This window comes from Pseudochaenichthys georgianus, chromosome 7 (genome assembly GCF_902827115.2).
Source record: "Pseudochaenichthys georgianus chromosome 7, fPseGeo1.2, whole genome shotgun sequence".
In the NCBI taxonomy this organism is placed as follows: Eukaryota; Metazoa; Chordata; class Actinopteri; order Perciformes; family Channichthyidae; genus Pseudochaenichthys; species Pseudochaenichthys georgianus.
In genome coordinates this window covers 31,044,852-31,062,449 of record NC_047509.1, presented here as the reverse complement: position 1 = coordinate 31,062,449, position 17,598 = coordinate 31,044,852, and the positions used below count along the sequence as shown (strand labels likewise).

General features: G+C 39.8%; 3 protein-coding genes across 3 annotated transcripts in view; 2 read left to right on the top strand and 1 right to left on the bottom strand.

The window, feature by feature from the left end:
• Positions 1-824: 824 nt before the first annotated feature.
• Positions 825-8,965, bottom strand: LOC117449505 (ATPase family AAA domain-containing protein 3-like). The gene is made up of 16 exons (XM_034087224.2): positions 8,692-8,965; positions 7,729-7,805; positions 7,504-7,605; positions 7,350-7,409; positions 7,198-7,267; positions 6,271-6,436; positions 6,046-6,115; positions 5,121-5,276; positions 4,534-4,590; positions 4,300-4,425; positions 3,942-4,066; positions 3,671-3,722; positions 3,514-3,584; positions 3,239-3,406; positions 2,783-2,891; positions 825-2,683 (listed from the first exon to the last, which is right to left on the bottom strand). The coding sequence occupies exons 1-16, from the start codon at positions 8,885-8,887 to the stop codon at positions 998-1,000; spliced, it is 3,291 nt and encodes a 1,096-aa protein (XP_033943115.1). The 5' UTR covers positions 8,888-8,965; the 3' UTR covers positions 825-997.
• Positions 8,966-11,845: 2,880 nt separating this feature from the next.
• On the top strand, positions 11,846-16,423 carry LOC117449607 (succinate dehydrogenase [ubiquinone] iron-sulfur subunit, mitochondrial-like). The gene is made up of 8 exons (XM_034087382.2): positions 11,846-12,024; positions 13,165-13,298; positions 13,380-13,465; positions 14,492-14,628; positions 14,777-14,893; positions 15,018-15,119; positions 15,757-15,879; positions 15,971-16,423. Exons 1-8 carry the CDS (start codon positions 11,959-11,961, stop codon positions 16,049-16,051), a joined length of 846 nt encoding a protein of 281 aa, XP_033943273.1. The 5' UTR covers positions 11,846-11,958; the 3' UTR covers positions 16,052-16,423.
• Positions 16,424-16,766: 343 nt separating this feature from the next.
• Positions 16,767-17,598, top strand: part of atp13a2 (ATPase cation transporting 13A2) — a 39,483-nt gene continuing 38,651 nt past the window's right edge. Inside the window, exon 1 of the mRNA XM_034087474.1 lies at positions 16,767-16,914. Coding sequence (XP_033943365.1) covers positions 16,902-16,914 — 13 coding nt within the window. The 5' untranslated portion in view covers positions 16,767-16,901. The remainder of the gene's footprint in view (positions 16,915-17,598) is intronic.

Below are 17,598 nucleotides of genomic sequence, written 5' to 3'. Positions count from 1 at the left end.
GGATATGACACATTGCAGTGGCAGAGGGTATTTTTTTCATCTTGATTGATGCTCTTTAGCATATATACTTCTTATCTGCATGCTGTCCCAATATTAACTTGGTTTTCCATCATTCTTTGAAAAGATGAACTACGACAGAAACTAATAACTATTTTTATAATTGATTAATCTCATAAATTCAATCCTTATATTGTAAAACAATAATGTAAGATAATTGTTTGTAGTGTTCAACCAGCAGTCTCAAAGCGACAGATTAAAAATATTTAAAACTGAGAAAAGTCAAAATAAATCCTCACATCTGAAATGCAAAATCCACTAACACATGTATTACCTAATCATTTGGAAGTTTTCTCTTGATGCGGTCAGGAATTTGATTGCATCAATGGTGCAGTTTTTTTTCTTGTTCAGCACATCTTCGAGGAAAAGTCACCTGGGTCTAAAGCGTAAGTGTAAAACACTCTTATTTCAGCAGCAGTAGGCAACAAAATGTGAGTAACTTGAGCATTGTTGGATCTACAGACTAGCTTGACTACATTTAAATAATCGGCTGGCAGAACCCACAGTCATTTTATGAAAGGTAAAATAATTACTTGTCAAGGGCAGGTCTGCACCAGCACTCTTACTAAGAAGTGCCAGGAAAGAAATGTTCTGAACCAACATTTTTACAGAGGTGCTTTTGAACTCTTGCCAGTACCGGTCAGCAAACACATGAGAACTACCCTTTCAGAGGGCACATTCTCAAAATGTCATACAGCCAGATTTTGAAAACGGCAATGACAACCAAAAGAGAGAAAGAAAGAAAGCAAAAATGCAATACATAACAATTGTAGTGGTCCACAAATGCTTTTACTCAGATTCTTGCAAACTTACAGGCCAGAATACAAACATTACCTTGAAGGCGTTGACAGTAATTGTGTTAAACATTTAGAATAGCAGACAGACTACAAAGCAAGTGTTTCAAACCTAGTGTTAACAGCATTTCATCAACATCAAGTGATCATTTCTTTGGACTAGGCTTGGCTTGGGGTTTGTCCTTGTCATCCCCACTCTGTTCATTTGAAAGAGGCTTCTCAGTTTCTACTTCTTCAGTGCTGGTCTGAGAGGCAGCCGACTTCTCAGTGGCTGGACTTGTTTGGGCACCAACCTCAGCAGTCTCGGACAGTTTCACATCATCTGTAGAGATAGTGTCTGCATCCTTGGTTGTCAGGAATTCGGCTTCCTTTGAAACCTCTTCTGTTGTGACTTCAGCTTCCTTGGTAACCTCTGCCGGTGTGACTTCGGCTTCCTTGGTAACCTCTGCCGGTGTGACTTCGGCTTCCTTGGTAACCTCTTCTGGTGTGACTTCTGCTTCCTTGGAAACCTCTGCAGATGTTACTTGAGCTTCCTTCGAAACTTCGGCAGATATCACTTCCGCCTCTTGGGAAACTTCAGCAGATGTGACCTCGGCCTCCTTGGCAGCAATCTCTGTAGCCAAAGTCTGAACCTCTGTGGTAGACCCAATAGCAGAAGTCTGAGGCTCCTTGGCTTCAGTTTCTGTTGAGATGAATTCAGCTTCATTGGCAGCTATCTCAGCAATCAAAGGTTCGACCTCCTTAATAAGCTCTGTAGCAATACTCTCGGACTCCTTGACCACATCTGTTACAACCTCTTGGGCCTCTTTAGTAATCTCTAAAGTTTCAGACACAGTTTCCCCCAAAACCTCATTTGAGTCCTTGACAACCAAACTTTCTACAGCTTCGACCTCCTTGGCGACTGCTGCCTCAATCTCCTCACTGACGGTTGCTACGGCATCAGCAACCCTGGCCACATCAGTTGCTATTACTTCAGCCTCTTGAGCGACATTGCTTGCAATTTCTTCTGCAACGTTTGCTGTATCAGTTGCTACTACCTCGGCAACTTTGATGGCTTCAGATTCTACAGCAGCAATGATCGTGGCAGTGGACTCAGTTTCTTGGACTTCAACGACTCTGGTCTGGTCTGGTTCCTGGACAACATTAGAGATGACGGCATCTAATTTCTCCTCCTGAGCAACAGCAGTGACTGTTGTTTCCGAGTGTGCTAGAACATCCATTTCCTCCTTGACTGCTTCAATGGCCTCGGTCTCTCTACTAACGGCCTCGGTCTCTCTACTAACAGCAACGGTCTCTGTGGCGCTGGAAGCTGGTATGCTCTCGGCCTCTATAACTTCAGCGACTACTTCTTTCACCTCAGGCACAACAGTGTCTGTAGCTACAGCTGTGCCAACAACCTCAGTTAGGTCCTTAATGGCTTCAACCTCTTGCACCAACGGAGCAGCAGAGGCTGTTTCAACAATGGTTTCAACTGCAATAGCTTCACTTTCTTTAACCAAAGTGGATGCTTCTTTAAGGATAGCTTCTGCCTCTAATTCTGTAGGCAGAGCAGCTGCTTCCACCTGGGCAGCGCTGCCCACAACATTAATGAGGGGAAGGACTTGTTGTATAGTTGGGGTTGTGTCTTCGGTTTGTGCAAGTGAAGCAGCTTCCTGGGCTGTGACTTCTGCAGCCATTTCCTTAGGGACAATTACACCGAACTTGCCAACACCCGCACCTGCTTCCATAAGCAGCCAGTCCATTTTCTGTGCATGCTGCTTGACGGCTTCCTCAACTCTTGAGTCAATCATTGCTTCGGTCAAAACTCCATCTTCAGAGGAGTATGCGGCAGCCTTCAAGGAAAACAAAATCAGTACAAAGGTTTGCTTTACATTTTTTACGAAGCAGATTCATATTTTGTGTCAACAAAAATATCTGGCTGTTCAACTCACCTGCCAGGCCACACCAAGTTTGGAGATTTCACGGCCAGACATGCCTTCTGCTCGCACCGCAATTTCTGAACACTTCTGGCCATAGTCGAACTGAGTCAACTTTAATCTCCTGTTGAATTAAAGCACAAGACGTTTGTAAAGGAGGTAAGGCTTGAGCTTAGCTTGTTTCTGATCATTGATCCTCTGCACATTTACTGGTTTTAACTGTCCAATACACTTTATAACAGCTTCTGTGCTAAACTTCCAGAGGACTTAAACAACATTTAATAAAGCAATAAGTAAAGATTCAGACACCACTTTGGTTTCAGGACTGAACACATTACATACAACATTATGTAACCGGAGCTAGTAATGCAACCTCTAGGGACCAATTACTTCCTTTGCAGTAGAAAATATCCTCTGCAACAGAACTGCAGCAGTAGCTGTTTGAAATTAATATACAATAAGTGTACTCACTGTCTTCCAGTAGTAGCAGGACCCAGCACAAATTTGTCGAAATACAGGCGCACCAATCTTTCCCTCTCTTCTTGACCAGGTAACGCAAAGTTTACGATCTCATCAATGCGGTCATTAATGGCCCAGTCGAACTGCTCTGGCTGGTTACTAGCAAGCACCAGCATGAACCTGAAGAGAGAGAATGAGACTGTTTAGACCCAGCCAGTGACCTTTTCATTCATGGCAATGACCTTTTCACGCCCAGCCATGCACAGCGAATCACGTAAGATACCGACTTGTTGCTCTGCTCCCCAGTGCGGTAGAGGAATGCATTCAGGGTGGCTCTGAGGTCCTCACTGATTTTCTCCTGCAATGCAAAAATCATGACTCATGAATATATGATGAAAACACAGGGCATCATCACCATGCATATGGTACTGCAGCTGAACTCACTGTGGATCGCTTACGCAGGAACGCATCGGCTTCATCCACGAAGAGCAAGACGCTGCAGAGAATAAGAGAACATCAAAAGGAATGTGCTTAAAAAAACTGCCATTTTTTATGTAAATCACCGTACTTTAATCAGAGCAGCAAGATAATGGCAGCTTTGTATGCAACATGAAACACAGTCTATACTAATGAACTCTGAGTCAATATTCAGAAGATGATACACTTTATAGCACTAATTTATTGAGTGTAAATGAAGCATATTAAAGTGTTGTACCCTCGCCTGCTGGTGCTGGCCCAGTCAAACACCTTGTGCATGGCAGTGACTCCATCGCGCCCCAAGGGTGCCACGTCCCCACCTGTCATGATGGCATAGTCCATCCCTGAATGGAGAGCCAGTTTCTGAAAGGCAAAAGAATGTGCTTTGTTTAAAAAGGAACAGAGGCAATAAAGGAAAAATAGAAATGCACAACAGTCTTAGAAATATCAAGTAACAATTAAGATAAATATACTGATTCACAAAGGGGCGCCATCTTTAATTAATGAAAGAAATATACTCAAAATGTATCAAAAATATTGATTAAATGTTTTCAACAATAAAGGAAAAGAACAGAAAATACAAAAGCCAGTCATACCTTGGCAAAGAGTGTTTTTCCAGTTCCAGGAGGGCCATACATCAGGATGTTTCTGTACAAGCCTTTGTTCTGCCTGGTGTTACGAGTGGCGATGGCAATGTCCCTTACTCGTTCCTCCAAATTGGCCTGTGTAATTCAATGACAGCATTTTTCACAAAGTCTTAAAAAGAGCATTTGAATGTTGAATTTAAAATATATCAATAAAAAAAAATCCATGAAGGGTAAATGACTCACGCTGAGCACCACGCCCTCCAAGGCATCCTGAGGTCTGCTTCTCAGACGCTTGGTTGTCTACAAATTAGAATAAGGGAGTTGGATGGTGACAAATCATTTAATGGCTAAAACAGTCATAGTTATTGTGTCTAATAAATATTTTAATATCATTTCTTATTATCTAGCCATAATATACAGAACATCTACATTAATCCTTTAACACTTTTTTATTCTGCTTTGCTATAGATATATAAAGCTATGTTTAGTCTAAAAACAGATGTTGGGGAATTTTTTTTAATACCCCTCACATATAGTCAATTTAGAAGGAATATGTGAATATATTGCAGATGTCCCATGGATAACACATCGATTTTAACAATGTCTGGTAAAAAATATATACATTTGATGAACTACCATGATTTAAAGGCTGATGTAAAAAAATCTCAATTAAAACAAGACTCGAGAAAATGGTCAAATAAAACTAAATAATCTCTATGTGGATATATGCCACCTGCATCTATTTCGTAAGCAAAAGATGGTTAATTTGATCAGCAGGTTCAACCAAAAACATGATTAGTGAAAACATGGAAATAAGTATGTATATTGACCGTGATTGGGTGTTTGATGCCTTCTACAACAGTTATCCTGGAGGTCTCTCGGACCAGTGATGGTTTCCCCAGACGAGACTCTATGAAGCGGCCGGCCACCGCTGTGGCATTCCTGGCCGAATACACTCCTGCTGCCAACAGAGTCAACCCAGCAACCTGTGGATAGGCCAACACACACATCTTCAAATATACTGTACAGCAGTGGTTCTCAAACTTTTTCTGTCAGGCCCCCCCTTTGGAGAAAAAAATAAGACGGTGCCCCCCCAACACAAATAGTCAGGCTCAGTGGCAGCGCCAGATATTTATTTTGGGGTGCTGTGGGGTAGCTTGACGTTTCATAGAGGGTGCTCAAAAATGTAGGGTTTCCCATTAATGTACCGGTCGCTACAGTGGAATATTCTACTGCAACACTCCCCACGCATATACACAGTAATAATAATACATTACATTTATAAAGTGCTTTTCCTGGTGCTCAAAGCGCAAAGTCACAATGAAGGCTCGAGGCATACTGTATAGGTGTAAGCAGGGGTAAAGTGCTATTTTTATAGGTGGTGTATGGGGGGTCCGGGGGTGTCCCGGCTCCCCCGGGAAGATTTATTTTTAAATATTGAAGTTAAAAGCCACACACACACACACACACACACACACACACACACACACACACACACACACACACACACACACACACACACACACACACACACACACACACACACACACACACACACACACACACACACACACACACACACACACACACACACACACACACACACAATTTCTTTTTTTAATAACCATTTTTCCTCCTGATCTCTCGTGCCCCCCACTTTGGGAACCACTGCTGTACAGCATGAATACCACAGCAACACATAATCCTCTGCAGTCCTCTTGTGGTGAAAATGTGACAGATCTGACATGGATTTACCGTGGCTGTGACTTTGTCCCCGTCGGAGATGAAGGCCCTGAATCCCTCCCCAAACACAGCTCCTGCCGTCCTGCCGGGAACAAAACACAATTATCACACTGACTGCCTCCAATGTGGAAACCTCGCTTGCTGACACCCTCTGGAATTTCACTTCCAGCTGAGGGAGATATTAGGAGATAGCATGCCAGTTACTCTGAGGATTAAGGACATTCATTTTGCCCTCACTTTATAGATTCAAGGACAGTCTGTCTGTGTTCAGCAGCTTTCAGGCGAATCTGTTCCCTGATGATGTCTGCGTTCTCCCTCTCCACCTGGGCTTGGGCTTTGGACTGCGCTTCAATGCGGAGCAGGTCGTTCTTGTGTCTCAGCTCCATTTCATGTTGAATGGTAGCTAGGAGAAAGAGGCAGATTTTATTAACTACATTCTTTTGACCACTTCTGACAGGGGTGTATATTTGATTTACTTTAACTAGTGTGGAATAACCTAACACCATGGCAAAACTAGATTGAACTGATTTAAAAAAGGTAATGTTCATTTGTGCTTATTGACTGTTCTAAATGTGAAAATGTGGACGTTAAGTAATGTAATTGTCATTCGAGTGGTCTTTTACTGAAATAATAGTAGTCATATTTTCAAGACAATGGCATTTATAAATTGGGACATAAAATGTTTGTTAAAAAATGCAGACAGATCTACTAAATCATTTATAGTTTTTGGTCTATTACGTAAGCATTTTAATTGTCTCTTGTTATGTTCTATTCATGTCTCCGTCTGTTCCTTTTGTTTTATTTCTAAGTGTAACATTTAACACAAGTTTTTTAAGGTCTTTTCGTGTCCTTCTGATTCGTTGTTTTATTAAAGAAACAAAGAAAGGGATTAACCTAGCAAATAAGAGCAGAGAACGGATACAAATGTCTAATGAAGTTCTGATTCACCATTTTATTAAATACTAATGTTAATATTTTGTTTTGTCTTGAAACTCCAATGGGTTGCCGATCAAGAGCCCTATCGATGCCTGCACATTCATCATGTCTTTGCTTGAGAGACACAAATCCTACTTATTGCATCTTTAAGTGGAGTAATAAAGACGTTTTGGCATGATATTATGAGTGGATGAATAATGTGTAAATGTATTTGGTTTTTTTCCATACATTTTCTCATGGACTCCTGCTTCAAGACCGACTCCTCTTGTTTGCGAAGGTTCTCCTCGTTGAGAAATTGCTGTGAATAAATAAATAAATAAATCAGTGAATACTCCCTTCAGGAATTCTGTTTGTTCAAGAGTTAATTTAATAAGGTTTACCTGTTGCCTGAGCTGTTCATCGTACCTCTGTCTGGCAAGCTTGTCTTGAAATTGTGCCCTCTGGGGGTGAGATGGAAAATAACACATCGCATTTACATGTGTTCCAGACGAAACTTATCTTTGTGGGCTTTTGGTTATTTTTTTCATTCCTTACAGCCTGGTTCTGCTTTGTCTCCTCTACCAGTGTTTTGCGTCTCTCCTCGGCCTGGAGATGTATCTGCTCACCCTTCAACTGCTCCACAGCCGCCTCATATTCCTGTTGAGGAGTTTGGTTGTGTTATATTTCCTGACATCAGGGTTTAATATCAGGTAACAACACAATAGTGTTGTTCATACAGTCACATAGACTCCCTTTTACAATCCCTACTCCAATACTTACTTTAACTTTACTCTCATGCTCCAGCTGTACAGTCTGCTCCTGCATACGAGCCAAACTAAGCGCTTCTTTGGCATGTCCTTGAAATGAAAAATATATAAAACAGTAAGTGGTGGTGATTTATTCATTAAACTATTTACTTTTTTTTTAACACCAAGACAATTATAGTTTTACTTTTCAGAATAACATGCTTTTAACTGCCACTACAATATGTGGACCTGTTTGTCAGTGTGTTTATAGAGAGCATAACAGACAGTTAAGAAGGTGAATGAAAAAAAAGAGTACTGTATGTTCTTCACGCCCATACAGTTAACAGCAGTAGGCATGGTCATACTGACTTGAAGGCCTTGACATATGGGACAGGTGAGGCGCTGCGCTCGAGGACACTTTGTTCCATCTGCTTTCCCTGTCACGCCCCCCAAAGCTCTCCAACTTTGTTGCAGATTGTGCGGAGGTCAAACAGGCTAACACACTTGTAGTAGCAAACGTGTGCTACACGTTAAATAATTCAGTTGACTGCTTTGTTCCGCTCCCCCTCAAACAAAAGAACAAAGAAGCTACACAACTTATTTAATACGAAATAAGTGTTACAGAACACATTGTTTTAAAACTGCAGCCAGACCCTGGACTCTAGTGTTTGGTGGAGTTAAACCAGCTTAAAAAGTTGAATGAAATGCTATCTATGTTGTGATGCTAACTTCGAGATGTGTATGCCGTAAATAGTTAAACCCAAAAGCTAAGCAGTGACCATGAAACATAATGTTTAAAGACTGCACATTTGCCAAGTATACATTTAACATTTAGCTTCACATTTTTTAATGGAATTCGGCGCGATGTACTCATCAGAAAAGAACAGAGCGTACTAACATGCGAAAGTCTGTCAAAACTAAAAACAAATGAAAATATCAAAGAAACAATGAAAGGAATTAAGTACATTTGTAACATGCTAGAAAAATAAGCACGCACGTGATTTGTCGAGTTCCCTTGCAGCTTTTGCAGCTCTCTCCAGCCCAGTCGGGTCGAAGTTGCTCCACTTGTCCCCGGCTCTGCCTCCCCCTGAACCTCCTGGTGCTCCCCCGGCTCCTTCAGCTGCAGCAGCCGTTACCTGCTCCTCCAATGACGGCGAACCGGAGCCCCGCCACCAGCCGAAGAGCCACGACATGGTGCTTCAATTGTGTCCGAGCAACAGGCTACACTCGGGATTCAGAGCCTCTACTGTGGCGGTGGTAGTCTACCCATGCTTTTGAGAGTCAAGTATAACAACAGGTGAAAGGAACTTCCGGTCAAACCTTTCAAACTAAAACGAGTACAGAATAATTTACTTCTGTTTTAAGGTAGGCTAATTGTGTATATCAATAACAGATAAAGGGAAATTAAAATGCACTTAAATAAATAATATCTTGAAAATTCAGTCAGATTATTTTTACACAGAGATGTCAGTTTGATTCAACTCATGTTTGTTTTTTGTGTATGCTTTTATTTTGAAAACATAAACAATCAAAATCACTGCAAGCTTTAGGTTGTGACGCGAGTGACCTTGGGACTGTCTTTGCATCTATTATTTTCTCATCACTATTATGCATACATATTATTTCTGTATATTAATCAGAATTTCTCTAAAACAATATTAAATGTTTAATTTAGCCCAATGTGTTTTTCGAACCTCTTTCTGCATTATGTACAATTTATTATCTGTCTGAGTTATGTTGAGTATTTTTGAAAATCCAAGTAAAATTGAACATGTTTACCATTTGAGGTCCAGGGATTCTTCCTTATTTTATTGTTTCTTTTATATTCGTATAAGTGTTTTCGATAGTTTTACAATCCAGACTGGAATGAATAACATCGACAACATGTTTGAGAGTCTTTGCCAGGGGAAGAGTATGGGCAGCACGATAGGTTGTGTACACTAATATAATGAGAGGTGCAGGTTATTTCTTATATGGAAAGTCAGTCATGACTGTTACATTTTATTGACCATGTGTCATTAATAAAATTACAATCTACATAAGTAATTTAAGTCTTTCCCCCGACCTTCACATTTATTACCACCTGAATAGTGTATTGTGTACATCTCTTTACCGGTAATGTCATGCATATTGAATGAGAACAGATTGGCAGTCGTAACATTTACTGCATACATGACATGGACATATACTTCAATAACGCAGAGTGCCCTATTCCTAACAAACGATAGGGGCTCTAGAAAGGACTGTAAATATTATTTCAGACGAAACATAAGTGGTAAATCAGTAACAGCTTACTGTTATGTAACATGTATACAAAGTGGATGGATGAAGGACATATTAACCCTTCTCTTGCGTTTCGGGTCAAAAGTGACCGAATGACTTTTATTTTAATCATAAATATTGTGTGTTTTTCATCCAATTGCCTCAATACCTTATGTTATCCTCCACACTAGGCCTCTGAACATATACACTTGATGATCACCACTTGCATTGAATTTTGAGTGATTTATTCAACAGTGAAACACCCTTGACGTTTTCGGTCAGATTTGACCGCCATAGAAATGAATGAGTATGAGTGTATTATGTTCATCCTGCAGATGGAAAACATCTATATACACACACGTTACGGGAACTTCTCCCTTTCTCGCGCTGTATGATACAATGTATCATACCTTCTCACAGGTGCGAGCTAGACTGTGCCCCTCGAGAAACACAAATCTCTCACTTTCTCGTGCTAAATACGCCTTCCTTACTGGCTCTCAAGCAGTTATATTTGTGCCTTGACACAATGAGCAGGCGACCTACCGATTAGGCGATTTTCTGTACGAGGGGCTCTGGACACATTTTTGAACCAGATGAAGAGGAGATTGAACCAGATGAAGAGGAGATAGAGGAAGATGTCTCAGAAATGGAAGACAACAGCGATCCAGACTATGAGCCTACAACAGACCATGCAGGAAGAGGCACATGAAGGAGAGGCCCCTGAGATAGAGGCCCCTGAGGGAGAGGAGCCTGAGGTGACATTCCACAATTTTGCATTGCCAATTATGTGAGTGAACACACATGTTCTGTTATGGTATATTTCTCTTTCAATAAATGTTCATTGAAGAAAACAGTATCAGTGTCTTATTTTATATTCATTACAGTGAAGGCTGAACTTGATGGGCACACCGGTGGGTCCGGACCATGACATGAAACACTGGCTAGCTTGTATCAAATCCCATACATCGTTGGAACGGGAAGAATCTCAGCTACAACACTAACTAAATCATTTCTATCTACAGTAAACACAGCCTACATGGCAAGCATTTTTATACAGTAATGTAAAATAAGCACTATCTTTGAACTTACTGCCAAAAAGAATATGAAATTCACCCCTGGTGTCATTCTGTCTGTCATCCCTTGATTCTACTTGCTTTGACTGTTCAAATGAGATGTCAACCATCAAAATTGGATAAGGGATTCTAGAGATATCACTGTGCAAAACACACCGGTCAATTTTGACCGAAAATAGCATGGGAAGGGGGGTATGACCTAACGCAAGAGAAGGGTTAAGTAACAATGCTTGCATGATTTAAATGTAAACTTTATTGAGATGGCTTAAAAATGAAATATCAATACAAATAGAAAATTAATTACAAAAATGTACAATATTAAAATATATTTAATAATGCAACAAATTCAGAAAAGGGTAGAAACAACTTTTTAAATCAACATATTTTTACCTAAAAGAAGAACCCTCAGAAGATATTGGCAAAGTCAAATAAGAATCATTATTATCATAAACCTGTATATATGTAATATTTTGCAGCTGACCTGTATAACACTGTATGTATGTGCTATCATGGGTACATAACTGACCCTGGTTTGTAGCAATGTGAGGCTCATACACAATGGTGCATTCAAGTGCTGTCGGATGTATAGTCTATTCACGAGTTAAGCCTACATTTACGAAACAAATAAGTGAAGCATGTGCATTTATCATTGTTTTTATAATGAAACATGACTTGTCATAATCAAGTTTGAGGCTCGTTTGTACTATACAGTTGCAACGTTAATATCTGCGTACAAGTGTGTGGTCTGACAGCAGGATGAAAGAGCTCGGTGGGAGTCCGTGAAGGCAACAATCATTGTAAACGTCACGTAACGTGGACTCACATAGAGGGCGGGGCTTATGCTTACGTAGAGTCTAGTTGAGACAAAACTGAACTGTCCTGTCTGCTCTGTAGAGTTTTTACAGTAAACAACAAATATATACTTAAAGATGTCGGTGGTTAGTTTGGTCTTGAGTCGAAATGTTTTGGCCATTAGGAACTCTGGCATGGTGGTGGTGAGTACAGAATATCGTTATTAAATTCATCAAGGACATACTTATTAAAGCAGAAATGCCTCATGGGCTACTTTTAGAAGTGTGTATGTTAGCAAATAGGTGTTGGTGTGGATTTATTGACAGCTAGGTGTATGCTAAGCAACAGCGAATCACCCCAAACTGTGTAATGCTAGTTTTGTAATACAACGACATGTAACAACCCACCCTGCTCTTCCTGGCTAGGTGTGTAAATGTTAGTAATACTATTGGCTTTTCTGTGTCAATTATTCGTGTAGTATTTACATTAAGCAGTCCACGTTTCATTATCATTATATTAAATGAGTAGTTAACCTGTTCATTGTTAGTGAGCTGAGCCTTTGTACAACCCCTCCCTCACATTTCCATCTTTCAGGGTTATATAATATATCAAATCTAAAGGTTTATAGTAGTTAGGAAACACAGATTTCTTTACTACTCAACTTTTTAAAGAAATATTTAAGTTATTGGGCTGAACTCCATCTTTCATTGTCCTTAAAAATTCAGTTAGGTAACCAAAGACTGCAAAGTGATGTAACACTGTCGTAGAAGTTCAGCCATACTACCACTAGGGGGAGACTCTTCCCTTTGTAATGCACATTGTGTAAACAGAATAACTAGCTAAAACATGAAATACTCTATTATTTTTGGTTTATTTGAAAGGGTGTCTTAAAGATTGTAATTGTAGTTTTAACATTTTACAAGATCTATAATAAATGTATAATTCATGATGTGGTTTTAAAGGCTTTCATTAAAACTACTTTTTATATTTTTGTGGTGGTTTTTTGTTATATGTTACTTTTGCTTTATTATGTTAGTTTCCTACTTAAAAGCACTCATTGGTAATGTTTAGGATTGTATAATGCAAATAAAGTGTACGTTTTGTAGTTGTTTGTATAGGTTTCAGTAACATGTATCCTCTTGTATTACAGGATAGAATTACCAGGTCTTATTTTAGCCTTTAGTTCATGTAAACAGCAGCTCGGTCACATTATGACGTGGGCCTTTGTACATAACACTTGCTTGCACAGCTATTTATTTTATTTTAAGTACTAGAAATCATGCAGTATATTCCATTTGAAATATCTCTTTGATTTATACAGCCTCTCTTTGCTTATTTTACAGATGGTACGGCATGCTCAGACGGCCTCGGCCCCGGCCCCTGAACCCAGGATCAAGAAGTTCCAGATTTACCGCTGGGACCCAGACTCTGCTGGCAACAAACCACGAATGCAGACATATGACATAGATCTCAACAGGTGAGTTGTAATTCCATGATAATTGTCAAGTCTTTTAATCTTTATGTGATCAATTCCATTGACCTGCTTCTTCTGTTCTAGCTGTGGTCCAATGGTTCTGGATGCCCTCATTAAGATCAAGAATGAGATTGACCCCACACTCACATTCAGACGCTCCTGCCGTGAAGGTAAGTCACAAATTGAAAAAGAGCTTGCACATAATAATGTAAACAATTTCCAAAGATTAAAACAAAAAACAAATTAGATATATCTTTATAATTATATTGTTAATATTTATGTGTACACAAATAAGACTGAATTAGATAGGTCAAGAAGCCACAAGCTTTAAAACAAAAACTCTACTCAATTAAAGGACAAAAACAACAAAAAAACATAAACATAATTTATTAAAATACAACCAAATATATCAGATTTAATTTAACTTTGTGCCTGATGTAAATGAGTGCCACTGATATTGTTTATTTTTTTCTTGTCGGTTTCAAGAGTTTTTTGAAAATGTTATTACGTGTTTAGTAATCTTTTATGTTTTTATATAAGATATTTGTTTTATCTCTATTGATTGGTTAGCTTGGGTCACATGGATATGGGCAGCACTCATTATAATCCTGTTCACCTGTGTGAGGTGTGTGTGGAAGAGAGGGTGACACAGGGCCGTTGTACTTTTCTGTTGACCGCAAGTTGAAATGATTGCTTCGATTAATATAACGATGTACATGTCCAAGGAGAATAAGTTGATCATCCCAGTTTTCATTAAACCATATTATTTTGCAACCGAGTTTTTGATTTCAGCAAGTACTTTTTTGTAGCGTGTCACACAATATCAAACAGGCCCGGCCTCAGCGACTTTGTTTGTTTCCTGCTGTCGCTATACAGGCAAAAATAATACACATAACAAGCACATATGATGATATGACAATATAACCACCAAAAAGAGAAGAAAAGGAGCATTTCTACAATGACACAGTAACATTTAAAAGGTTGACAACTGAAAAAAAGCTGAAACGTATGTGTATTAATTTATTTTATATAATCCCTTTTCCAGTCCAGAGCATAATATTTCCTCAGTTTATGTTGAGGTTGTGCTACTTTGTAAGCGTTCTATCAATTAATTAATCAAAAAAGCTCAGTGTATTCTTTTAGGGGACTTGGATTTAGTTCAGTGATTGAGTCTTGGTGATTGTGTATCCTTTCAGGTATCTGCGGTTCATGTGCCATGAACATAAATGGAGGCAACACTCTGGCATGCCTTAACAAAATTGACACCAACACCAGCAAACCGACCAAAATCTACCCGCTGCCACACATGTATGTGGTCAAAGATCTGGTGCCTGTAAGTACTGCAAGATGGGAACATTATAACCATGGCTATATTTCAAAGTGCTGTGAAAGTAGCAAGAATTGAAATAAAGGAATAATAAAATCATATATATAATTAATTGGCTGTTTGAGCAAGTTCTCCCTCTTGTGATTTCCACCAGGATATGAGCAACTTCTACGCACAGTACAAATCCATCGAGCCCTACCTGAAGAAGAAAGATGAAGCACAAGAAGGGAAGGAGCAGTATTACCAGTCAGTGGAGGACAGGCAAAAACTGGTAAATAAACCATTCTTACTGTAAGGTCCAATGTTCGATTCATTACTCCTGAAAATATTTAGCATTATCACACTTTTAGTGATTGTAGTTTGCCTGCGTGATAACTTTCTTCATACCCCAACAGGACGGCCTGTATGAGTGCATCCTCTGCGCCTGCTGCAGCACCAGCTGTCCCAGCTACTGGTGGAACGGAGACAAATACCTGGGACCTGCTGTCCTAATGCAGGTGGGTCATCATATTTGCTTATGAGATGCTTGTTGTTATTTCAAATAATTAATGTAACAGGAATTTAAGTCCATACTAGGGACCTTGTGACTGTGAGCCTGTTATGCTCAATACTAACCAGAGAGTGAAAATGTTGCTAGATCGTTTCCACTAGGGAGGCAGAAAATGTGAAGCTAAACCTGAGGGGGGTGCCAGAACAAAAGCACGTGGCAAGTGGTCATGAGTTTAAAAGGAATCCTATCATGCGACTCCTTGTCCAACACCCTTGTCAAGATTTTTGTGATAGATATGTAGTATGGACAGTTTGTTTTATTTGAACATTGACAGGTTTTAGAGGTTTGACAGATAAAAAAGCGAATGACTATACATCCACAAAGAATTTTTATTTTAATCACCTATAGGGAACTTTGGGATTTGAGCCTTTAGACACTATTAACATGCACAAAGACTATTACACACTACAGGAAAGGGGAAACCCCCAAAAAGCAAAAAAGAAGAATAGGGGTTCTTTAACATTGAGCATTGCCCTCTGAAATCATGCACTTATTATGTAGTCTATGTTTTATATTTAAAAAATCAGTGCAAAAATGTTTCATGATGGAGCAAACAGATGAAAATGTGTGTTATTATCCAACAGGCATACCGGTGGATGATTGACTCCCGTGATGAGTTCACTGAGGAGCGTCTGTCTAAACTTCAGGACCCTTTCTCTCTCTACCGCTGCCATACTATCATGAACTGCACTAAGACGTGTCCAAAGGTACTAAAAAAAACACTGACACACACACACTCTCTCGCAAGGTTAATAGACTTTTAGTTTCTCACTGTCTGTTTTACTCACTGCTCTGCAGGGTCTCAACCCAGGAAAGGCCATTGCAGAGATCAAGAAAATGATGGCGACCTACAAAGAGAAGAAAGCAGTAGCTTTATGAACAAATCAACATCCAGCGGGCCTGAGAATCACTGACAAAACATTAAAATAAGCTAAGACGATGATAAGGACCCACCCCGTTATATTTTGCCTACATTAGCACATATGTATCACTTTCATGAGTCTGTAAAACATGAGTTTGTGGATATGTGTAAGGGTGAGGTGATAAGGCAGACCAAGACAGGAATGTGTGTGAAAAGGGTTCTGCAAAGGACAGTTCAGCCAAATATGTTGGAAGGTTGCAACATGTTGGACCACATTTCTGCTATTTGACTGCAAAGTGGAAATACTAAGCTCTGTTGTATTTATTCTAAGCATGAAAAATGTACTGTAAATAATTATGTGTTCATTAAAGATCATTATGGAAATGTAATACATGTTCTTTTGAATCGTGAAAAATAAACACCAGCCGAAAGCCTTTATAAAGGCTGCCTTATAAAAAGCAATAATTGGTTTTCCGTTAATTTTCACAGTTCTAATGGAAATGTGTGGGCTATAATTGGCAAAACCACTCATCTCACGGATTTTTACATTTTATAACGGGGTATATTATATATTTCGTTATAAAGAGATATATGGGGATTTAGAAATCACTACGGTTCGAAAGTAGGCTAATACATCTGATACAATATATGTACCGCAAAACAAGTAGGGGCTGCGTTGACCGCAGACAGACACGCTTGTGACTATTTTGGACTACGCGACTTCCCGTAGAAGGCATCAGTCTGTAACTGAGATTGCGAAAATGTTTTGAAAGAAGCAGCTTTTCTGCTCGGTCAGAAGACAGTCCGTCGTTCCGCCGGGGGTAGTGAGAGAGGAGGTCATGTGGAAGCTGCCATCGTGACCAGAGGATGGATAGGCGTGGTAAGTGTTTGAATGCTGTCCCTCTATCCCGAGGGCAGACTGCAGCTAAACAGCTGTGTTTGCTAAGCTAAAAGGTAACATTGAGCCAATAAAGGCGGGGACGTTAACGTGTCTCTATGAGCTGATAAATGTTGACCGACGGGTTATAAAGTAACAACCATTTACAGAATAATCCGCTACAAACTCATATTCATTTGTCGTAGGATACTTTTGCTTAGTGAAACAAACTCCAATAGCAATGTAGCTTCTAACACTAACAGCTACTACTTGAACTTCACAGTAGGAAAAGCACAGGTGTATTTAATTACATTAATAATGACGTCTGGGTGTTGTGCATGCTGGATCAATGTTAAAAAGCTAGGACTGTAATGGTGATTTTCCCACTATGGCAAGCCAACATAATCCCCTTCTAGCAGAGGTGGGAGAAGTACTCAGATCTTGTACTTAAGTAAAAATAGAAGTACCAGAGTGTAGGGATACTCTGTTACAAGTACAAGTCCTGTAATCAAAATGTTACTCAAGTAAAAGTAAGGTGAGGTGACCCTTCACGCGATGGCAGAGCGAACAGGTACAGCCAGGGCCGGACCCAGACAATAAGTCAGGCCGATGTTGTGTCAAATTATGCACCCCCGTCGTGAAATGCACCCCCTGGCCTGCCATAAAAAACACCCCCCCAAAAAAAGA